Raw genomic sequence first — 26,352 nt, 5'->3', positions numbered from 1 at the left:
GATTGCGATAACAGGAACAACCCATTAGTCCGAAGAGTCATCAGTCCAAAAATGGTTTCAGTTATGGTTAAGGGCATTTTAGTTAGTATTAAGGTTAGGGTTAGCAACTAGCATTAGGGATCAAGGGTCAGGCTAAGGTTCAGTTATTGGGTTTTTGGACTAATGACCCTTTGGAGTATTGACCTGTAACTGCCAAAACCTTGCTTATATTGTCACAATAATAACAAAACAAATGATTTACAAAATGGTAGATCAGATTGTGCAAGGTAGGGAGGGGAGGTTTTTTTTAAAGAGAATATTAGGCCTATATTACTGTATGTTACTGCTGTGATCAAATTCAATGGAGAGTAATCAATATCTGATTTCGATCTGTAACATTTTTAATCTAAAATTTGTGGACATTTTCTTCAGTTCACAAAAGATATAAAACATAAGGAAACAGATTTTGTTTTTCTCAAGCACCATTTTGGTTACTTGAGGAAAAAATATTATAAAATATCATTGCATCGGTGAATATATTGCATAAAAACAAACCTAAATGTCATTACATTTCTGTAAATAGTTATAATTTCAGGAATCAATTATCAATTTACTATATTTAGTCAAATATCGCCAATTCCAAGTTACATCTAGCACAGTGCACTGAACTAGTAATTGTTTTCTATTTATATCCATTTTATTTATTTTATTTTATTTGAGAAAGCTTCTACATATTATATGAAGCAAACAAATAAAATGAACCACACTCCCAGATTATGAGGTCACAAGAAATTATCAAATTCTTATATGACAATACTGTCCCTTCAAGTTTGATGAGATTTTCAGCATATAGCCTGCTTTACAGTCAAGAATGTTAAATGGGATAAAAACTATAAAACTGTATTTTGTAGGCTATAGAATTAATACTCTGTGAAGAAAATGAGGTTATCCCACTTTTGACACATTTTGGCTTTTATATGCACAAATACAAAAAGATTTTATTAGCCCTAATACTTCACATAGTCAATGAGAAAATATGGGCTTTCCATGATAACAAAATAGGCTATTCCAGTTGAAATCCATACACCCCCTATGGAAGACATGACCTAATCTCCCACACACAGGGGTGTGAGTGACTTTTATTGAAAAAAGAGGAACTTTGTTCAAAAAAGTGGAAAAAAGAGGAAAAGCACTCAATATGCTCAAAATGGGATGAAAATGAAAGAAAAAGCTAAAATTTTGCCTGATAAAAAAAGAGGAATTCAGCTAAAAGAGGAGATTTCACACCCCTGCACACAGTGGTGTAGATTTCAAATGGAGTCATCCATTCAGGTAACCCCATTTGAAATTCACATTCCTTGAGTGGAAGATTAGGGTCATGTCTTTTACAGGTGTATGGATTTAAACTGTAATTTTGTTGAAAAAAAAGTTGGGATGAAGTCATTGATTGGACCATGATTTTTCCTGTAATTGTAGTCTTTTGAATGGTAGATCCCAAGCCCTGCAACACAAAGATGTATTTGATCTGTTTACTTTAACTAGATCAAATTGAATACCGCAAGAACTTGTTGCTAAATTCTACTTCAATAAAACTTACCATTTGACTACTTGTTTCACCTACACTTGCAGTTCATGTTGCAGAAAGATCTTGACACAAGAAGTGCAGTGCTTACCTTCTCAAATTTTGAGCTTCATTCTCAAGAGCAGGGGCTCTTAATTTGTTTGCTTGTGGGGTTATGGAGGGTCAAATTCAGTTCAAAGGCCCAATACACCTTGCTTTGCTAGGTTCACTGTATATTTCACAGCTGTTCAAGGGCCAACGACAATTGGTTGGTGGACCCAATTTGGCCTGCGGGCCACCTATTGAGAACCCCTGATCTAGAGTGACAATAATTGCAAAAGTGGAACTCATAAAATACTAACTTTTTAAATAGATATAAATTTTCCCCTCTATACTTCACAATAACTTATGGTTCCCCCCAGGTATGTAACAGTGACATCAATAAGAATTGATGGTGCATGTTACTTACATGCATGAATCTATTTCCCCCAAAAGTCATTTTTGTGTGTGTAGAGATGGTAGTGCTTAACATTCAAAAAATTTTACAAAGTAATGCAACATTTGTATTTATAGACCATTCATCCACTTCAGCCATAGATGGGAATGTAAAAAAAATGTGAAATAAAAACAAAACCGAGGTCATTATTTTTTATATTGTGATTGTGTCAAAATATTGACTGCAGTTTTGTTTTATTTTACGTTTTTATTTTACATGATTATATTGATAGCCTATTTTAAATGGGTGGAATAAGAATTAGCGTCAACAATGGACTATAATCTAGCAGGTCAAAAAGTTCTTAATTATCAAAATGTATATTGCAGTGATTTGGCCTGCTCAACCCATAAACATTTCAATTTTTTGTTTTTTCAATTTTGCATGCACATACTTATTTCACAAACAAATTATGATTTTTAGAAACATAATAATAATTTATATTAAAGCCATATATAAAAAGGCCATAGGTGTTCAAATCTATCTCACACCAAACATGAATTATACACCCAGAACTAGGAGGAATGATTAATAATTATTTGAGGAGTAAGCAGTTTTAAATCTTCAAGATTATTATCACTACCTTTTCATAATTTACCTTTTTTGTCATCAGTCAAGTTTCAATAGATCCATACCATTCATAACTGAAAACATCAACAGATTTAAAATTACCTACCAGCCATTTAAAAAAAATGAGAACTGGAAATTTCAGAAGGTAGAATAATATTAATTCACAATAGAAACCACCACCCTTGGACTGGAGTAAAGACTGGAGTACCATCAATATAATTAATACTGCTGGTATAGCACCACTGACAGAGTGAATATACTATCACTTAGCACACATGTAGCAATTCTCAAACAGTAAAAGTTCACCTGCTATGGGATATCAAAGCAAATTATGAAAGTATTATGTAGCCAGGATTTGAAAGCAGGGTCTTAACTAACCCCGTCTGCCCATCATTTTAGACGGGCAGTTTGCTCCTGGGACATGCAAGATTAATGCCACTGACAGATACTAAATTCTAAAAGTAATGATTATTCAAGTTCTCAAACTCAAAAAAAGACAAGACTATAGGCAAAATATCCAATTCTTGATTATGAGAGGATGTACCCTCTATGTACTGTTGAGTAGACATACTTTTTGTGGAATAACGCAATCGTGCAACCTACATGACTGAACCGCGACCTTGCCTAGCGACGACAGTATTCAAAGATCATGATGTTCTCAAAAGCTGTGCTTGCATCGTAAGTATTTGGTCTTTTCGTAGTACGCTCAACGAAAATACCTGTACACAAGTTGGCGCCCACATGATCGAGAATTTGATATTTTGACTAAAATAAACCAAGGCTATATAGTTATAGCTATTTTAACTGACTCATATTATCACATTCACAGCCTGGTATACATGTAAACCATAATAAATAATTACCAGTACTGAACATGCTGAAAGAACTCTTACACCAAAACTTATTCTTAATAGAGCCAAACATGAATAGGATTAGGAATGATGTTTTCTCATCAGCTGCAAATATAATGGGATACATATACATACATAACAAAATGATGTTTAATTTGTACACACTGAAAATGCCCACAATTTCCTTCAACCATGGGCACTACTGCCTTTCTCAAAGTGCCCCTGACTGGCTAATTACATGATAATCATTTGAATATCCAGTCAAAAGAGCTTTCAGATCTCTTAATTGTAAGCTTAACCCCCTTCCGCCCGATATCTCTGATTGGTTCAATCCATGATACAGCCTTCTTTGTAACCAATCAAAATAGTTCTTAGAGGCTAAACATTTGACTGGTATTGGCCATGGCATTAACATATTGTAGGATTTTGTTTCAGAAGACAGTAATTATGACACAAAAGTTGGTCTTTTCCAGAATTCAGAATCTGTATGGTGTTTGATGACATTTGAAGCAACTACAAATATTGTTTTAATGCATAAATAATATGTTCTGAAGACAGTGGAAATCTACAACAAAATACCTTCCTAGATATCATAGATAGCTTTATCACCTGCACGCTACTGAACGCTTTACACAATCATGATGGCTAAGGTTCACCTTCACTTGACCCCGATTTGGAAGACCTGGATCCTCTACGGTATTCACCATTAGACCTGGCCAGCAGATCTGCTGCTAACATTCTTCCTGTTCTGTGTGGTAGCGGGTCTGTAGGACCAACATCTAAGTCTGATATCCTCATCATATCTGGTACCCTGGGCATAAAGTAAGCATTAATAATAGTAATAATTTAGCATTATTTTGGAAATTAAAATTTGAAAATTGTTAAGGATACTTGTCACATGCATTTCTAAAATCCCTGCTTAGGTAGTAGTATCGGTACGTTTTTTTGCAAAAAAATCCCCAAAATGTGCTTTGCTCCCAATTTTTTTAGTCAATATCAATCCACTTTTTTGGCAAAGGTTTGTAGAACAAGTTTTGTACATTGCATTACAGGTACAATATACATTAGGTGTGTCACAAGCCAGACAAAATCTTGAAGTCAAAGATTGACTTCAAAATTTTGTTTGGCTTGTGACTCTTTAAGAGTATCCTTGACAAAAAATTCAGTCAATGAATTTTCCATGCCCCATTTTTTTTCCTGGGTAGTCCAGCTAGTGATCCCATGTTTAAGCTCAACACCATAAATAGGTTGGCTACCCACTGGTTGAGAACTCATGCCCTTATGCTACTCACCTGTTTGCCCTGGAAGATTCCATTTTACTCTTATCAAGCTCCCTCTGTAAGTACTTCCTGTCTTGTTGAATACGTCTTTCTCTTGCCAACTGATCAGAAAGCTATGGATAGAAATAGAAATAATAATCAATTCAAACATTCCAGTTTTTTTGTTTACCAAAATCAAAAACAGCAGAGTATAATACCAGTATACCTTAAACGTTTGCCTAATGGCGCTATGGGCTCACTTGACATAATTGAATTTTAGACACAAACTAAAAGTGCCCTCCCATAAAAATCCCACTAACAAATAAGGGCATGTACCTGTAATTCTTGTTGGGATTTTTAGGAGGGAGCTCTCTATTTGTACATGAAATTTACCCCAGCCCAGGTGCGCCATTAGGTGAACGTTTATAGTAGCCTTTGTCATATCAAATATTGCAAGAATTTGTACATTACTTTCTACTTGGGACAAACAAGCAGATCATCAACAAACTTTTGGTATGTGTTTTCCCATATACATCACAATTATGTAACTAAATAAATATATAAAATAAGGACAGAAAATATGGAACAGAATGATTTCTATAATAAATGTTGCTACAAGACAAAGTATAGATTGGCCTGTAGAACCTGTCATTTCATTCAAGCCATTCCCTGACTTCATTTGTTAGTTATTGGTTTGGGGGTAGGGGTTACTGCTGGTGTTACTGTCATCGAGTATACAAAACTCAACATACCTGTTTGGACACATCAGCTGCTCTCCTCTCAACAATAGATAACTGTTTGCTTTGCTTCTGATTGGATTCAACCTGTTCAGCTAGCTTAGATTCAGTCTGAAAACACAATAGAAATCACACAGTAAATTAGCTGTGCAATGTAGGTGCAAATCATAAATTTCAGACAACAAAGATGACATTGTAACAGGTTCTTATATGAATGCAACTTCTATCATATTACAATGATTATAGTGACATTCAATCATCACAGATATGATATCTGAATTGTTTTTCATCCTTTAGTTCACATGGGAGAAATTCTGTATTCACCACTTCTCACACACACATGTATCAACATGCAACATGCCAAGACGTGGCTGCTGCTCTGTTATTAAAATCAAGGAATATATTGGACCACTTTTCAAAGTTTACCACCAAGTTGGAAGATATAGAATTCATGGTCACTGAAGTATAATTTTGTTACCCTCTACATGTTCACAAAACACAGGAAAATTTTCTGGTGGTGTATTCCAATCAGCCAGCACAAGACCTTAGATATTTTCCCGTATTTTGTGAACCAGTGGGGGTAACTAATATTATTTTCATTTTAATCAAAAATGGTTTTGAATGTTTTTTTTTAGTTATCATCATCATCATCGTCATCATCATCATCATCATCATCAATTTCTTCAGTAATTACCTGGAGGTATAGCTCTCTTTGTTGGGCAAGTTGTAATGACAATTCTTCTGATCTCCTTTTATGTACTGTAATTTCAGACCTGGTAACATGAATACAAACAAAAATAATATTGAGAAACATTTACAATACCAGCTGAATCAACATCTACATTTTTTAATTAAGCAACATGACATATTACTGCAATAAGATTTTTATAAAATCAGTTCAGTATTCTTTTCCAAACCAGATTAGCATCCATATCATGAAATTGATAACATATTGCCAATTATATGGTCTTATACATGTAAATGATATAATATGATCAGCTCATAATAGGAGATAATTATTTTGTTTTTGTTACTACAAGAGTCAATAAAGTCCCACATTACGCCTGGGTAAATTCACAAAAGCGTGCATCAGTCATGCAATACACAAAATCCATTCTATATCAATCCATGATGTTATGAGTCCTGCCTATTAGGAGCTGATCTGAATATAGACAATATTTTAGTACCAATTATGCATTCTAAACAAACATGTTTCTTACCTAAGTTCACCTACTTTTGACTCAAATTTGTGAGTCAAAGTTTTAGCTTCTTCACGCCATCTAAAATTTAAAAAAGAAAAGAATTGAAACATCAAATGAAATCAAACAGCTAAATAATAAGAGTCAACATAATTAATTGTCTCATTCAAAAGTAGAAATGACTAATGGAACTGTAGCCACCTTTTATCAACTGCACATGAATTGAAAGATACAATATCCAAGTTTAACATTGTCAAAAGTTATAAACTTAACTTTTATAACTATTGTATTCTCCCAGGTAGGAAAGCAAACAGAAGTAATTCAGTATTTAACTCAAGGGTTTAACCAGAGACCCGTCCTCCCATGATTGTGATGGACAATCAAGAAGTTGGACACCCAGAAAATGACCAGGCCTTCCACAACACAGCCAATAAAAATCCCAGATGAGATAATTTTATAGTGCTATTTCCTTTTAAAAGTCTACATTTTTGTAAACACAACAACTTATAATGCTTCTATATGTCTATAAGATGGCAATTTCTGATGTATTTACTGTCATATCGTAGTAGAGCCGCAATTTTGACCTGCAAAATTTGCGTCGGTCAGATTTTGGATCCTGGCCTCCGATTCAACTTACTTGGCACTCATACGTTGATGTGATGTGAGCATTTCCCTGAGTTCTTTACTTGATTGCCTACTGCTTTCTTCAATACTTTCTATTCTAGCTTCATACTCTCTCCTCAGTAGAGTCATCTCTTGCTGCAAACATGCTACCTGTGAAAAAAAAAAAATAGATTTGTGTTCAGTTATATAAGGTATAAGATTTGGCATGCATTTGGTTTCTAGTCTTATTTGATACAAACTTACAAATTTGGTGCAACAAGTGATCTTTGTTGAGGCGATTTGTACTTCTTATTTGCCAAATGTTGAATACTAGTAATTAATTTATTTACTCATTTACACTAATCAAAATGATGCAGGTAAGAATATCTAAAATTTGAATTATGCATCCCTTTTCCCAGATATTAAAGTGGATTTAAGAAGTTCCAATGATTGGCTGATAATATGTCAGCTACAGTATGAAGCCCCACCAGTTGGCAACACATTGATGGCACTCGCATACTACTTGTAAAACAAATAATTATTTCATTTTGAGATAAACATGTTATCTTGGAAAAATCATTTTCATACCTTGAGGAAAAGAATTATAATATAACTCAACAAAAAACAAGAATAACAATCCTACCTCATTCATACGTTTTCTTTCACCTGAAGCCATTCCTTTCTGTGCATCAGTCAGTGTTTTCTTCACATCATCAATTTCTTCCAGTAACTTTAGTCTTTCTTCTGACAGATTCTCAGATTCTTTGGTAAGTTTGTTCAGTCTTCCTTTTAGTTGGTCACTGATGAGTGCATTCTGGGTTTTCTCTTCTTCGTGACTGTTTGATTGTAAACAAATAATAACATAAAGAAAGTTTGTATAAACTGAACTTATATAAAGTCTCTGAAATATGAAATCATTTGACTTAAAAGTCTAAAATCAGGGAAAATGTGACACAACATCCAATGGGGAATAAACAAAGTTAAAAATCCTAAAAACCTATTTAAAATAGTCTAATCAATGTACACTAAGGCAACTCTTATTCCATGAATAGCACATTTTCATATGACATAGCATATCAAACATGAACCTGTTCTCCTTTTAAAGTACCATCATTATCTTGTGTAATTTTTATGTGTCAACTGGTCAATATATTTTGTAAGGTCTACCTCTCAGACCTAATTGACCATTCAGCCCTTCATGTGGTTTCAAGAAGTTGCTTTATGCATGTGTGAATGGCTAAATGTGTACATCCATATCAAAGGATGCACTTGTCGGCTGCTACATGTGTCTCATTTTACAGAATTAGCTAGAACAAATACCAGACTCATCTCAAGTGGAAGTGACTTCAAACACCCCCAAGTCATAGGGTTTGAGAATAGAGCTAGAATATTCCTAAACCATGTGACTTGGGATGATTTGAAGTGACCTTCACTTGAGATGAGTCTGGTATATATCCCTAGCTATTATGTAAAAGAGACACATGTAGCAGCCGATAAGTGCATCCTTTTGATATGGATGTACACAAATATGTGTATCTTTACCTTAGCTGCATTCTCTTGATAGCCTTTTCCATGCTTTCCACTTGTAACATGGCTTCACTCCTTAACCTCTCTGCATTGGTAACCCTGTCTTGTAGCTGTCTATACTGGATGTCTTCAGGCCCTTGCTGCCTTCTTTTGTATACCTGCAATTGATCACACAACATTAACAGCATTTATGCATTGAATTCACAAAATTGAACTCAGAAAATGTGAGCAACTTCAGAAAATGTTAGGTTTTTGGGGAAAGAAAATGTGTATCTTCAATACAAAAGGTCACATTTTTTAAATGATAGTCGGCTTTTCCTCCCAGCTACATACACTTTCAGTACATATCATTAGATTTATAAAGTTCACTTCGAGGACTGTTCAAATTTTAAAATTTGCCATAAAATTTGTATTATACCACGAATTAAAAAAAAAAAATCAAAATTATTTGATATGATCAGGACATCCCTCATATTCAGAATGTAATTTAATAATGTCCCAGAAAAAATAGTATGCAAATGTTGCTATCCGTGCCCTTACTGATTTTTAAAATTCTTTATGTTAGCTAAGAAATATCTATATAACTTAAGTTACCAGTCAGTTGACTGATCAATTTTATGCACCACTTAGTGTTCTACATATGCTACTGACATTGTTTTTCTTTCTCAACAATCAATACATTAAAAATCAATATACAGAAATAATTACCATCGATTGAATGTCAAAAAGGGTTGCCTGTAAGAACTAGCAATTAGTGCTTCACTTGCTGGCATTACATTTTCACTGATCTAATTTCCAAATGCTACCAAGGAATATCTATATATCTAAATTGTTTTAAATTTTTTAATCCAAAAACTTGACATGTTTATCTCATGAGGTGTTGGATTTTGAGATTGTTCATCAGGAGATTAAAGTTGCACCTGTAACTAGCATTTCATGTCCCACTTCCCTGAGATTTAACACCTTAACAATACTGCAAGGTAAACGTCATGTATACAGGTTTCTTACACTAACATGACCATTGAGGGTCTGAAATGCTTCATATTTTAGTGGTAATTGTTGTCTTGTCAAATAAATAACTTACTGTTTCTAATTCTTGCTCCACAGCTCTCTTCTCCCTGACAGCTCTGTCAAGTTCTGCTTGCTTCTCAGCATTCTCCTAATACAATGAAAGCAGCATTCACCAATTCTCAAATTATGATCTTATAAAACAAAGGAATTTATATTATATTTTTACTTGTATCAGCTTTCAATGTATAATTTAATTTTTTTTATGTCATCAGGTCGGTGCATGAAAGTTGTCTAACTATTTTTGTCATTTTGCACAAGATGGACTTTTGCACTTTTCACCGCATCTATTGTCATCCATGGATGTAAATGGGCAACATATCCATTTCCTGAAAATCCACCTGGTAATTGCACAGATGGCCGCGGGTTTGCGCGCGGTATGGAACATTTAGAGGGGTTTGTCACGGGAATATGCTGCAGGGTATCACCCCCTCCTAAAAATGTGTTTTTGGCTTTTTTTATGACTAAATATCATCATTTAATTCCGGAAATGCATATTATATATATTTTTTTTTTACATTTCCAAAATTCCGGTAATTTCCGAAAGATTTACATCCCTGGCCTCATCAACTTAACAATCACAATCATCATCATCACCACCAGTATTAATTATAATTACCAATACCATCCCCATCACTATCAGCACCACCACCATCACTACCAACATCATCATCAACAATATCATCACTTTGAGCCTCCGTTGCTCTTTCATATGAATCCTTACATATACTTACTGTTTCCATGGCTTGTATCTCCTCCATGAGTTTTGCTATATTAATATTACACTGTTTGCGTACATTGTCCACCTCCACACGAGTTCGTTTGCCAGCCTCATTGATCAGCTTTGACAGAGCTTCTTGAAGACGGTTCAGTTCCTGAGCCTTCTGCTGTTCCCTCACGAGTGCCTTAACATAAGAAAGTTGTAAGTCCTCCATGTTAATAACTTAGTTTGGTATGAATATATGCAGCAAAATTATTTGGTTTGGCTCAGTTGCCAATATGAAGTAGTTGTTGGTAAAAAAAGCAGTTTCTCCAATATCAGTAATGAATCAGTAACAATTTTATTTTATTAATTTACAATAATGATATATAGTAAATACCTGACAAACTAGACTTAAAAGACAAATATTTCATTTCATTTTATCTATTGGCTTAAACATTGGCTAATCTTTACACTTCAGTCACAAAAATTATAATCATTTTCTGAGATGTTTTAATTGATTAGTTATTTAGTTATTTGTTTTACTTTGTTTTTATACAGTCAAGTTTTATTAAAAAACAATGTCAAATTGTAGAAACACTAGTACAAGGATCTAATTATGAACTATATTATATAAATCAGTCAAGCGTACTCATTACAGCTTGTCTCATTAGGCACAGTGAATGAGCAGGTCACTAGCAATAAATAATGAAGTGTTCTTGTTAATTGACACTTGATGCTCTATATCAATGACTTTAAGCATGCATGGATGATTTAGCTATTGACATTATAATACTACAGGCCATCTGTGTCATGTTTATATTCACAATATCTGTGCAATATCACATAGATAAGAGAAGTACATTATTTGTTAGCTTAGTCATTTTTATAAGAATTTCTTGGGATCACTTAATTGGTAAGATTTTATTCGTATAAAATACAAGTTGCTTCTCATAGTGCAAAATAATAATATAATAATAATAATAATAATAATAATAATAATAATAATAATAAAAATAAACAAACAAAATTGACAAATGAATAGAATAACAGAGAAATAAAAAAAATATAAAAAAAATATATAAATAATAAAATAATAAATAAATAAATTTAACAAATAAATAAATAAATAATAAATAAATAAATAAATAAATAAATAAATAAATAAATAAATAAATAAATAAATAAATAATTTAAATAAATAAATAAATAAATAAATAAATAAATAAATAAATAATTAATTTAAATAAATAAATAAATAAATAAATAAATAAATAAATAAATAAATACTCTAATAAAGTATCCACCTCATAATACATACCCACTGTGATTTTTCAATAAAAACATGACCAATATGCAAATATTTAAATGCTATAGCAAGTGAACATGGTGTGAGTAAGCTTCAATCTGCTCGCTAAATTGCATGGACAAAACCTATTCTAACTTAAACGTCCATCCACTTCATTGCCAAATTATGTCTTTTATGGTAGAATTTAACTAAGTAAATCACATTCTTGCTCAAAATTATGTAATTTCGTAGTATTTACTGCAACAAAAATATACTATTCTGTGGGTACTTTGTGAATTTTGCCCCGATGAGTAAGCTTTTTCCCTTTTGAACATTCCATGACTGTGGGCATTTATTACAGAAACCCATTTTCAACATCATTCTTCTCACACATGCTCAGGCACGTCACATAGTAATAAATGTGTAAAAGACAATCACATGGCAATGAATGTGTAAATTACTCATTTTGGGGACACCAAGGCAATGTCAATAAAAGTGTCTTTGGTGCTTTGAGTAATTTTTCTTCCATGAGATCTCCACCACCTACTTGATCTTTTCCAGTATAGCATTCTCCACCATCTGAATGCTATCTCTGACTTGTGCTAAAGCCTCATATTCACGCTGCTCAACTTTGGCACTGCAGATAAGAACAAACAATCAAACATATAGTAAAATTCCAAAACACATCTACATGTCATAAATTGTTCAAGACAACAGATACTTTAAAATGCTAAATTAATACTTTTTGTGTGTATATATTTATACATAACCACTAACCATCCTTTTATGCAGCTTTCCTGTAAAGAACCTGTATAAAACTTGAGTTACATTAGTGTCAATTACAACAAAGTTGTAATGGTGGTGCTTATTAGGGAAGGGCTCGCCTTTAGTTTGAAGTCTTGTGGATGATTTTCTGCTGCCACAGACACAACAGCTAATTTAATTTTCTGCCCTCATCTTCTGTAGCAACTAAAATTTGCCTCAGCGTCTCCTACTGGTATAACATTGAAGAGAAGAACAAAGGTCTGAACAAAGCCAACCCCGTAAGTGGAAAATCAAGGCCAAGAACCAAAGGTCGCTGCACAGAACTGAAATTGCAGCAACGTAAAAATGACTGCTAAGACATCACACCATGCGCCCCCTGGGGTAAAAGCAGGGGGCGGCCAAAACGAAGGGGCGGCGGAAGAAGAAGGGGTGGCAAACAAAGGTGCGGCGGAAGAAGGGGTGGCAAAAAGAAATAGTAAAGAAAAAAGGGCGGAAAAATTTTTAAAAGTATAAAAAAATTTGAAAAAATTGTACTATACATCAAAATGTGTTGCTTTTAGGGCGCTAGCGCTTAATCCTTTTTTTTTTGCTCTTCACTTTTTCAAACCACCGTAAAATAAATTGGGTCAACCTTTTCGGGCTGCTGAGGAAGGGGCGGCAAAATTGAAATTTCTTCAGCCCCCCGGGGAAGGACCAGCCACGGTATGCCACTGCACACTATTATAGCCTGGTTCTATATAATATGTATAAATGCAGTACACCAATATGTGGTACTTACTTTTTACTGTGTAATTTCTGCAGCTGATCTTCTATATCTTTTCTACTGTTGTCGAGTTTGGTATTTTCCTCGGTGAGGGTTGTGATTCTGTAAATAAGTATGAAAATAAATATACAATTTTCTGACAACTTTTTAAGTGGCTGCTATATATAAATATAAACGGGGGGTATCAAAAGGTTTTTGAAATCACCCAGAAATGAAGGAGCTATATCGATGAAATTTTGTCAGTGTAATCACTGGTCCTTATGTACATTATGGTCCAACAATGGTTTCATAAGTATGTTTACTTTCTTTACAGGTGGTGCTAGATGACCGGTATGTGCATAACCTGCAAGATGGAGAAAATTGAGGGACATTTCCAAACTGGCCACATGTCCCTCATAGATGAGCCAAAAAGTGGACGTCCATCACTTAGGGATGATGTGGCCACAGTGAAAAAAGTGGAGGACCTTATCATGAAAAGGTTATGCACTTACCGCCCATCTAGCGCCACCTGTAAAGAAAGTATTAAATAATACTAATGAGACCATTTTTGACCATAATGTACATAAGGACCAATGATTATACTGACAAAATTTCATCACTATAGCTCCTTCACTTCTGAGTGATTTCAAAAACATTTGATACCGCCTCGTATGACTTCAAAATGTGTGGTTCTTGACGCAAAGCGTAGGTCGCAATGCCTCCACCTTGATGTGTGTCACTGTAAAAAGGACAATTTCAGTTGAAAAAAAGTAATTCACCAAACAGTTAGATCCCTAATAATTGTAGACTTGTTACAAACCTGTCTTCCATGTCTGCTATTACTGCCTGTAACTGTGTCAGTCTACTGTCTGCTGATTCTTCTCTGTCTTTGGCCTGAGTGCTCTCTCTTTCCTAACAAACAAACAAACAAACAAACAAACAAACAATCAATCAATCATAATTATGCAGATTGCAATACATTCTACTATAATAGATGTGATTATTTATAATGAAAATATCCTTATATCCCTGCAAAGCATACCCCAAAAAAGAGGGCTGTGATTCCCAATCTCCCACCGTAACCTATTCCCATGTCTCTCCCATTTGGTAAAAAGATTGTGCCCTAAGCCAGCGTGCTAACTGGATATTAAAATCAGCTGGTACTCAACTGGGCTAGCTACAACCCTGATCTATCCCATGCACCTACCCTGAGCTGTACTTCCATGCACCTACCCTGAGCTGTACTTCATGTTTGAGCTGTTCTAATGTACTTCTCAACTCTGTCAGTTGGATGTTGGCTGTTTTGGAATCGGACTTTGCCTTTCTGAGTTGATCTCGTAATGATTCCTGTTCCTGACTCTGTGAGCCGACAACTTGCTGTAGATGCTGATTAGCCTAGTGAGAAAATAAACAAACAAGCAGTGAATGATATGTTCATTCACTGGGCCATTTTGTGAGCATTGTTGTTGACATAGTCTATGAATTGCTTCATAAAAACTGCAATATGTATCTTAAAGGGTACAGGCTGCATCAAAATGATTGTTCTTCGTCTGTTTTTGAAATGCCTGCCTCTTCCAAATGCACCACTGGATTACCAGATTATTTTTACATATAGTATAAAGATGAAAGTCTGGTCATTTCATGAGGATCTAATGACGGGTTTGGAAAAGACCGGCTTTTTCAAAAACACCAAAAATGGATGGAGAACAATCACTTTGACACAGTCTCACAGTCTGTCTGTCAAAAGTGTCAGCCTTAGTTGTACGACCTATTCCAATCTTCCTAATCTATTTTAATACATGGTGCACAATCCTGGTACACAATACTATTATTTAGACTTACAACTTGGAATTGTTTTTATCACAAAACAAGATTGGCAACTTATTAATACCTCACTAAACCTCACTCTCTTGTTTTACTCAAGAAGGTACTGTTAAGTGTAACCACCAGGATCAAGAAACATACCACTTTGTACACTTTCAACTTACCATTTCAAGTTTTTGTACAGTGCCAAGAAGTTCCTGGTTTTGATCTAGAAGAGCTGCACCTTTTTCCTATAAGAAACAAAGAAAATAGCATGAAAAATATGGCACAGACAGAACATGGAACTCCAAATAACATGGGATTATAGCAGTACTTACTACTAAGGCCATTTTGGTTCACCCATGAGATTTCATGCCACTGAAATAAGAATCCTACACAGAAACTTAAAAATTAAAAAAAAAAATCTTTAAACCAGAAGAGGGGTAATATAGGGAAAGAGTGAAAACACTAACAAAAAGAATTATTCTACTTTGCACCATGTAAAACCCACTTCCCACTGCAATATTGATCAAATCATGGGGTCACTATGGTTACTTGGATATAAAGTTTAGGAAAAGAAAAACATGCGTACCTGTATAGCTTGATGAGTTGTTGTTTGTACTTTGCTCTCGTTTAACACATCCTAAAATAAATAGGAAATTATTTATGAATATCAAAAAATCGAAATGTGACATGAAGAGAAACTAACCTTTTATATACACAATAGCTTTGATTATGTTCTACATTGTATTGATATTATGTGTTTGCTTGCAATGCAGGGTAAATGTACCTCATCCTTAGTAGCAGTCCTCGGTGGCAGTAGTAAATCATGTGCACTGTCTCATTAATGAAGTCAAACATGCCCAATGGTGGAATATTTCTATGCATTCTTTACATGTCCATCAAAGTGTTAACATCACAAACAGGATCAAGCTAAAAATTATAACACTATGCTATTACACCAAGATAGAGGACACAAAAATCTTGTTGCTTATTTTGAGATACAGTAAATGTTTCAATTCTTCAGAGTTCCACGTTACGCACTTGTCATAATCGATTGCCTAGAAGAGGCCAAGTCTCCACCTCTTCTATGCGATAATGACCAATGGGTCAGCCGCACTGTTGTTGTGACTGTTGAATGTTGATCAGCCAATCAGCATGATTGTTTACCATTTCTGTATACATATACTCGAAGCACAGCACATAGCTCTGAAGAATTGAAAGATTTGCTGTGATATCCTAGGCTACCATTGACTATTTCATACAAACCAACTGAGAGTGCTTGCATACAACCACCATGGAGCCATATGAGATGCAACCTTGTTTCAGCCAAAATATAAATTGTGCGCTTTTGTCAAGATAAGGTAGTATACTCTATAAAAAGAAAGTCCAGTCATTGAAACTTGAGTCCCTGATCAGCCTTCTTGCATATTGCTATTGGTATTTTCTGTTTTCTATTAGTAGACTCAACATAAATCAATACTCTATAGTTTTTCTAACCACTTCTGCTTGATTCCACACATCTATTTCACTACACATCATTTGCAGTCTATTGTCTAACCCCCATATAGGTCCCAACTCTCAAGACTTACCCTGTGTTCATTAGTCAGTCTATCTAGCTCCTGCACAGTCTCTTGCCACATCTGCAGGGCAGAGTTCTTCTCATCAGTAAGAAGACCAATCTGCCTCTGTAGATTATCTACCAGCTGTTGGTCTGAGATTTCCCCAGATAACCCCAGTCCTCCTCCATCATGGGTGGCCTCTAGTTGCCCTCGAATACTTGCTTTCAGCTCATTGTGTAGTCTACAAGGGAGTTAATTAAAGGAAAAGGTAAAGGCATATTAAGTAATATTTTAAGTGAGTAGTGCATTTTTCTTGATTAAAGTTTCACATTGTACTATTTATCCAAAAATGGAATGAACAAAATTAACAATTTACTGTATAGAGGCCTACATGGGCAAGCACTTTTATTAAATCACTGTAATGAGTGTCTCATCTCAAGTTGAGAGTAACAGCATGTTATATTGAAACTTGTAGTGGCAGATTCAAATCGTATGCGCTAACCTAAACCCATGGGGCATATACACACATGTAGAAGGGCGATGTGTCTGTACGCTGGCAACGAAACCAGGTAAACACACTGATTCGAATCTGACACTACATAATCCAACATTGTCTTACTCTCAACAATAATGACAAGGCCCTATGAAAAATGACATTAGTTTTGTTAGGGAAGAAGGGAGTTAAAATGTTGATTGTGTTTTGTGTATTCTTTTATTATGTTATTAAACATTCTTCCTGTTTCATTACAGATAGAGGGTCAGCCTTGTAATACTGACAGGGTTCCTGCACCTTGAAGCCTTTAAAATTCAAGGACTTTTCCAGGACTTATAAATATAATAAGGTCCAAAAGCATGATTTTCAAGGACTTACCACAACACAAAAAGCTGCGTATTAACAAAAGTGACAGCTCCTCTCCACTCCTCAAATTTTGTCAAATTCCAATTTTCAAGGACTTTCAAGGTCCTTGTGCAAATTTCCAGGACCGAGGCTCCGTGGGAACCCTGAATACAACTTAATAGTACCTGCTCATTATATATTCTTACCTGCTATTCTCATTGATCAATCTTTCAATCTTCACGTTTGTATCTTGCTGTTCACTCTGAAGTAGGTATACAAGATTTAAAGGTTAACAAAGAATCAAAATTGAATCGTTCTAATCAAATCTTTTACTGTGTTTACTGCTATAGATATCAACAAGTAGTAAATGTATACAAGGTTATATATCTAAAATGTGACCATCCACCACGAAGTGGTAGTAAAGTCGGCTCTAGAACATTTTCTGTTTATTGTAGATTGGGAAAGAATGCACTTTCAGCTTTACAATGACACCTCAACCAGCTTCATCGGACATTTAGAAGTGAAGTTATGGTTCATCAAAGGTCAAATTCCTAATATAGTTTACATAGAAATACATAATTGTTTTTGATTGTATCTCAAAATGGAAAATGCCGACTTTACGACCAGTTTGTGGTGGATGGGCACAATTAGATAGAGGTGTAGTAATGAAAATAAAGTCAGTGATGTACTGTACATCTACACGCTTCATTCTAAGTTCATCAGAAGTAGTCCACTTTTTACGCCCAAATGCACATATAATCACACCATTTTACAGCAGTATAGCGCCAATTTTGAGCATGTTTACCTGCTGTGAATATGGCCATTATCACTAATTATGATTGTATTGCTCCTTACTGGGAAGCACCGCTGGTCGGTCAGTGAACCAGACAGGGATGGAAATACATGGAATTTAAAAACATGGACAATGCCAAAAAATGCTGAAATTTGCAGCAATGTGGACTAAGAAACTTACATCTTTTAACTTGACAAAGCCAAAAGCACAGCATACAATTTCAAGAAAAAACACCTAACATGTTTGAAAAAACCTTTTTGGCAGGGCATTTCTTATACATGGTTCCTATGATGTACTGGTACCTTGTATGTGTTGACTTGTTGTCTAAGCACAGAGAGTTGTTTATCATATTCAACCATCAGAGGTGATAATAAGCTGAAATAAACAAAACAGAAGTAATCCCAGGTCAGTAAAGGTAAAACCACAACAGTGCATGATACAAGTAACACCATGCAGCAAGCAATGGAACATCATATTTGGAACATTGTATTTCCTTCCTTTAGGGCAAATAAAGCTGACACACAAGAGAAATGGTATGGGTTCTATAAAAAACAAGGCTTGATAAGGGTGTCACTTACATACACAATGGGCACGGCTTTTCTCAGAGGGGTATTAAAAACGTGCTAACTCACTAACAGCAAGATCTAGCAACATATTCATGTGATTATGGGCCGACTCATTTCCTATAAGATCAATGTATTAATATTAAGTACACTGCACTTTTGTAGTTAAATGGCTAAAACTGGACAAATAGGGCTCCTGCCATCCCACTCGCCTTAAGTAATAATCATTGTGAAAATTTGTCATTTCAACAACAATAATATTAATGACAACAATATTTATAATTACCAAAAACTATTCCAAAACCTTACCTCTTGCTTGTCAACCATGGTGCTTCAGGGTCGCCTGGTTTATGAAGATTTGCCTACAAAAAGAACAGAATCCTGATTACTAAAATGAATTAACACTTCATTTTGAGCACAGACCATTTGTTGTGTTGCTTCAAGTCAAAATAAAATAAATAAATTAAATGTTAAAATATATTTAATTTGATAAATAATTCATGATAACTTTGTATACCTCCTTACTTCACAATTCATATGATATGGTTAATATACTTTAATTGAATACCTGAGTGGAAGAAGGGCCCAACTCCATCAAAACTGTTTTTGAGATATTAAGAAAAAACTTAATATTTTGAAAAGTTTTATAGACAGAATGTTTTCATCTTCAGGGGACCTACAATGCATGAACATACAATATTACATGTATTCGAAATTATATATGATGTTTTCATGGCAACGGTACAGGTCTTAATACGAGCTGGAGTTGGGCCCTTCTTCCACTAAGATACTGCAAGTACCAGTTCCGTAAGCAGATGTGTTATAAATAGCTACAGAAATCCATTACTTGCACAAGTAGAAGCATGCAATATGTTAGCAAGAAAGTTTATTGTAGTGAAAAGCAGATTTCATGGATGAACAAAATTCCTGTTTACCCCAATATTTGTGGAAGAAGGGCCCAACTCCATGGAGTTGGGCCTTTCTTCCATGAAAACCATGATTAAGGGTACATGGAAGGCTATTTAGAGCGAGGATTTTGGCTCATCTTTCACACACAAGGAAGAACAGTCTGCTGGCAATAAAATCATGGGTCTAACTCATTTTTGTAAAAAATTGGAGTTGGGCCCTTCTTCCACTCAGGTATTCAATTGCCTTTTGAGTAGTAGGTGTGGCTTGATGAACTTACATCCAGATATATGCAATAGTAAACTCAGTGATGCCAGTGACTTGTCAAAAAACAACTAACAATTGAATTGCGACGTGTGAGCCATAGGGAGCGTAGTGCCTCAATACAGGGGGCCAGTGGCGGATTTAGAGGGGGGCGCACGCGGCGCGCCCCCCTCTATTTTGTGCAGATCGGCGCCTGACTCTGTGTATTTTTGCAGAGTGGCGCCTGACTTTGTGTGGGCGCCGAGCCGCGGCGGCGGTGGCTCGGCGCCCCCTCTATTGAAAATTCCTGGATCCGCCCCTGGGGGCCCCTGTTACAAAATTGTGATATCTTTATTATTTTTTCCTGATTTTTTGTCAAACTAACCACAAATGAAATGATTGCAGCACTTGGCTCTAGGTCCAGTAACTCTCCAAATCCCATTCCTCAAAAAAACCCAAATATTATTTTTCTTATTTTTTTTTGAATTTATAAAAATTCAGAAAACTTGCATCTCTGTAAACTAAATTTCGTATACTTTTTACTGGTAATTCTGAAAATCAACCAGAAAAGATTGAGCCAAACCAGGGTATATCAATATGACAGAAAAAGAAGCAAACATATAAATAAAGGAAGGTGAAAATCAGCAACTTTAGGGTTGAAAATGATCCTAAAGCACCTTCTTCAATAAAGTGAACAAGGCTATGATAGATTAATAGGCCTACTACAAGCTATTTGTTACATTTGGCTCGCTTTGAAATTTGAAACAGACAACTCAATGGGCTTACCTTTTCTCTTTCATCAAGAGGTAAATATTTGTCTTGGTAGTATTGGACTACTGCATTCAGCCTTTGAACTGAAAGTAAATTACAACAATACAATGAAGTTTAAAATTTGAAATTATTTTATCTTGTAAACAGCAAGTACATTGGTCTACTTAGGCCACCTTAATTAAATCCCGAGTCTCAAAGCTTGTGAGAAATTGAAAACCTAATTAATTTTTTTATTATTATTATTTTCATGTGTCAGTACAGGCTTTGGGACAAGCGTCTTTTTGCAGAAAGTATCCATGTCTGTTGTGTGTATGTCTAAAATCCCATACAGCACTAATTTAAGCAGCGCTATTTTTAATGAGCTCACATCAAAACCTTAGCAACTATCATAACAACAAGTCCCTATACCTATTTTTAGCTGTTATAAAATTATGTCTTGATGAAATTTGCCATATAAGGTAAGGTCACTTGTGGCTACCAGTCATCTCATTTTAATCAGAGAAAGTTAAGCTATTTAAATGTATACTGCAGTGTATGGAAAACTAAGCTATCTTTTGATAGTACCAAATTTATAGTACCGGTACGGTAATTAGAACAAATATGAAGTATCTAATAATGGTGTCTCCAATGGACAAGGTACAAAACACATCAAGGACCAAATGATGATACAAGAGGATACCTGGAATATAAACAATAGAAAGATTCAAGTCAGGTGTACAACTTGATGTGGGGAACAAGACAAAGACAAGATAAAAACTAATGCACTGCAGTACTGCACTAATAAAAATCCAAAACAACAGGGATAGTAGACAAAAGAAAAAAAAAAACAATACAAGTGATAAATAACAGGAAGAAAGAGAAAAATAAACTTTTTAAAGTAGTCACTCCCGGCTAATATCAATAATAAAACCACAGTATAATAATAATAATAATATTTTAAACAATAACAATAACAATAATAATAATAATAGTAATAACAATAATAATATGCTCAATGCAGAAATATGCCCTATAGTATATGCGCATTTGGAAGGAAATTCAAAGAAATTCCCAGTTTGCGCAGGCTGCTCAAACTCGGAAATTCGACAGTTTGAGCAGTCAGTTTGCGCAGCTGCGCAAACCAGAGAATTCGTCCAAATGCGTAGCTTAATGATTAGTTTTAGATGCTCAAAGACAAAGTCAGGAAATCACTAAAATGAGCATGCTCAAAGTCGGGAAATCACTAAAATGCACATGCGCAAAACGGTGCGTCCTTACTGGATATCCAGGCCCTAGGGCTAAAATCAATGCGCATGCACGCAAAACGGTGCATCCTTTCTGGATATCCAGGGGCTCACAGTCGCATGCCATAGGCTCATAGCTCAGCCAGCCCGACGATCTCATATATAATGAGTTTCCACTGTATACCATCCCATGATACTGCTTCAACCTGTAAAGTGTAAGTAGGTATGCTAGGTGAATTCAAATTTACCATCAAACTGCATCATTTTAATATATTAAAGCCCTTGAGTAAAGAAAGCCAAAACTGACAACCTTTTTGTCATAGCACTTTCCGTTGCAAAGTTACATCTTGTCAAAGATTGACTTTCATCAAAAAGATTCTGCTAGCAAAATTCCCCAAAACAGCATTTCGGTGGTGTTTCTAGATCTTAGTCTCATGATGATAGCAGCTTTTTTAAAGGAACTGCTATCAAAATCCCTCTAAAATTCCATGTGCGATTGTCTTATCACCATAAAAAATCATATATTTGGGTCAAGTGAAGTATAGAAAACATATTTATGTAGGTTTCCTTGACCAGCCTGTCCAATCTGTTCTTTTAAATTTCGATGTAAATACAGGGTGTCCCAGAAACAATTACAGAGTGAATAAAATTGAACGTAAGTCGAGAAATAGACATCATAATAAAAAAATTCAAAATGCAGCGCATAGCCTATTTGATTGTGCATCACATACGAAAATTGTATTTGATTCGGTTCACTGGTTTCGAAGAAATTACGCTTACATAATGCGTGTCTCAATGCAGTTCATTCCAAGTTTGATCAACAGGCGCTTTTTCAATACTCGCTCACCGCTTCCTAAAGTTTGTGTATCTCATTAAATTTAGGCCACATTATCTATTAATATCCGACGGTGTTATGTCATTCATGCTTTCACTGAAGATGAATAACAGTTTGTCCGCGAAAACTTTGATTTCTGCAATTGGAAGCTCTCCAACTTCAATTCTTTAGGTTGTGCAAAATACAACAATGAACAAGAGTTGAGTGTTGGACTTCCTCATCTTCAGAATTATCTTGTGGGATTCATTTCCGACATGGTCAAGTAATTATAGCATAAATTTTAATAACATGTTTTTTCCTGGCCTTACACAAACTTTAACCCATCTCACAACCTTACTATAAATATACAAACCCAACCAAGCCTAACACCCTTGCCCACCCCAAAAGAGAATTAGGGGTGAAATTGATTTCACCCCAAATCGGACCATGTTTAGTATTATTAAATGCATGAATATATAAAGTTTCAATTACTAGTTTATTTAGCCTCATCTCACCAAAATAGCTATTTTTATGGCTTATTATAGGAAGGAGAAAGCTTTCACATAATTTTGGAAATTAAAAAAAAAATCTAAAATTCTGAAAATACCAAAAAAAATACATTTAAGTGCATAAGCTTTTTTCTTCTGGGGAAGAATTTTTTTCTTGCATGCAACAGCCTTTTTCTTGCAGGTTAGAAATTTGATAAATAGGTCCATGCATGCATTTTGTATATGATGACCTATTTATCAAATTTTTACCCTGCAATAAAAAAGCTGTTGCATGTAAGAAAAAATTTCTTACCCAGAAGAAAAAAGCTTTTGCACTTAAATGTATTTTTTTTGTATTTCCAGAATTTTAGAAATTTTTTTTCAAAATTATGTGAAAGGTTTCTCTTTATTTTAAAATAAAAATAGCAATTTCCATGAAAATTGAAAGGAGGCAAATTTAAAGTTATTAAAACGTTATAAACACATTCATGCAATGCATTTAAAAACATTAACTATAGGTCAGATTATCTGTCACTTTCAGGTGAAATCAATTTCTACCCTAATTCCCTTTTGGGGGTAAGGGCAAGGGTTTTGGGTTATGTTAAAGGTTAGTTGGGCTTGGGTGGTTTGAATACATGCAGTAAGGTTTGTGGGTGTGTAGAAAACATTTCAAAAAACTTAGAAAGTTTTTTTTTTTTTTTTTTTTTTTTTTTTCCCCAATTTTTTTCTGTGTCCCCAATTTTTTTTCTGGGAACAGCGCGGCGCTGCTATCATGATTTCGAGGGCCTGCCGGAGTTTCGATTATTGGAACTGGACGTCATCTGTCAATCAAATTCGAGCACGGTTTCTTTACAAGTGTCGTGATGATGACTTGCTGAACACGGATTTATAACCGGGCGCCTTATTGTTACTTTTGCACCTTTCGACATGCAAAGTTGCAAACCATCTCAAAAGTTAGGTCTTTATTATAGTAGGAAACTTTCTTAACCGAAGGCACCATGTCCACAATGGCAATGGCAATGCCTAGAAAAGCTGCTTTTTGCCTTGTAAAAGTACAGAATTTTTCGCCATTTGCTGCTATTCCTTTTCTCCGATCAGCACCAGATAGACCGGTCTTCCTTTTACGCGCTGATATCATTAACCTGTGTTAACCAATCAAAGATCTATATCTGGTTCCATACAGCAATACGCAGTATTGCTGTCTGGTAAGCAGGTACTAATTGAGACGTCGTGAATTGAGACGCCGGAGCCGGTCAAACACAGAGGACTAGCCTACATCCCGTATCCTACTATCACTCAAACAAGCAAATCTCTTCACGAATTCACTCACCTTGCGATCCTACATCATCAGTTGAAACAAACATCTAAGTTTCCAAAAACAACTTTGTCATTCCTCAAAACTACAAGTAACTTCATTAATAAAAAATTGAAAGCATACTATTAGTATTACCCGTTATTGAAAATTTTGTTCGATTTATGTGAACCAAAAGAACGCACGAGTCGAGTTCAGTTTACCAAAATGGTAGCTCCTGCCTCCTGGTCACCTCAGATATGACGTCAGTATCAAGCTGCTTATTAAACGGTGGATCGGATTGGTTGAAATCAACGCCACATTTTTGACCTTACAGGGGTCAGAGATATGCATATTCATATATGAAAACAGCGATGCGGATATAGTATCATCACCGAGAACTGAGAATTGCGACATTTTCGATGTTTGTACCGGGAATTTCAGACACGTGAGACTCATGGAGATTTCAAAAATTCGTCCAAAGTTATCCAAAGGGTTGGGGATCGCATTTTTAACTATCACTAAATGTTTCGGAATTGAGGTCGGCTAAAAAGTAGACAGTTTCGGGGACTGTAATTGGTGTAGATGTCACATTTTGAACAGTGTCAGTGAGCGATAAGACAGTGACCAATTTCATGCTCAGCACAAGTGACTATCTTTACTCAGGGTATCAAAGATCGTAATTGACAGTGACATCAGACGCGATCAATTCTTTTTATCCCTGTCTCTAATTATAAGCAAGTGACTGCCGTTCTTCTCTGAAACCCAGTGTATGTAGTTACATGTACATCTGACATGCAAGGGTGACGAATTATGTACCTGGCTGGAGCAGGCGACACTTCAAACAATCTTTGTACTAAAATTCCTACCTTGATCCCGCAAAAATTCAACCTCCTCGGATTCCATATTTCAAATTTATTGGTTATATCTTATTTCTATCTAATTTAGTAAACATTAGACTAAAGGAAGCAAACATAATTGTTTACATTTCTCAAGCGTCGTCGTTCAATATTTCCGCCATATTTGAAATTCCAAAACGAGACTGATGGGTTGCCAGATCCACTGTTTCATTAAAGGAGCACTGTTGTTTTATTTTATTTTAAATACAAATTTCCAAGATTGGTCCCGGGGATTGGTCTGTACCCATACGGAATTAAAGGGAAGTCCCTCTAAACGCTAAAAATCCTAATAGGCTAGAAGAAAAATTATTGATCTGTGTATGCATCTTCCTTTTTAGCCAAAAACACTTGCCACAAAGTAGCAAAATTGAAAATTCACCCAGTTTGGACCGGATTATGGACTACTAATTATAGTCCGGAACTGAAAATGTTTGGCAAGACAACTTTCAATGTATAAATTCAAGGAAGCAAAATTTGACAAAAACTGTCAAGGCTAATTTTTTAAAGGTATATAATCCGAATGTCAGACGACTCGACCTCCGGACTACTCGACTACGGACAAGTCGACCTTCCTGAGAACTCGAGCTTTATATTCCCCGTGCACTTGATGCATTCATCGCCGATGGATGACTAATGACTTGCTGATTGTGCATTTCATTTTACATCATGTTGAAAGATTTGCTTGCTCCATGTTTTCCATAATATTTATGATGTGATGATTAGATCTACTATGGTTTTATTTCCTATGGTTACATGTCAATCATTTTAGTGATAGGCCTACTAGTAATATATCCAGACTTTTATTACAATATCCCG

At 35.1% G+C, this 26,352-nt stretch overlaps 1 protein-coding gene across 1 annotated transcript; it reads right to left on the bottom strand.

Annotated features, from left to right (window-relative positions):
* Nucleotides 1-1,233: 1,233 nt before the first annotated feature.
* Nucleotides 1,234-25,658, bottom strand: LOC140160913 (sodium channel and clathrin linker 1-like). Its single transcript, XM_072184247.1, is given in 22 exon segments — nucleotides 1,234-4,265; nucleotides 4,747-4,847; nucleotides 5,466-5,561; nucleotides 6,145-6,223; nucleotides 6,671-6,730; nucleotides 7,287-7,423; nucleotides 7,896-8,088; nucleotides 8,795-8,937; nucleotides 9,864-9,938; nucleotides 10,582-10,752; nucleotides 12,379-12,472; nucleotides 13,379-13,465; nucleotides 14,163-14,254; nucleotides 14,576-14,737; nucleotides 15,331-15,396; nucleotides 15,738-15,788; nucleotides 16,738-16,948; nucleotides 17,752-17,807; nucleotides 18,641-18,713; nucleotides 19,211-19,263; nucleotides 20,837-20,904; nucleotides 25,507-25,658. Coding segments are annotated over 22 exon segments (2,271 nt in total). The 5' UTR covers nucleotides 25,544-25,658; the 3' UTR covers nucleotides 1,234-4,099.
* Nucleotides 25,659-26,352: the final 694 nt, after the last annotated feature.

The sequence above is a fragment of the Amphiura filiformis genome, chromosome 9 (genome assembly GCF_039555335.1).
Source record: "Amphiura filiformis chromosome 9, Afil_fr2py, whole genome shotgun sequence".
In the NCBI taxonomy this organism is placed as follows: Eukaryota; Metazoa; Echinodermata; class Ophiuroidea; order Amphilepidida; family Amphiuridae; genus Amphiura; species Amphiura filiformis.
Note: the sequence above shows the minus strand (reverse complement) of the source record. Positions and strands in the feature narration are given on the sequence as shown.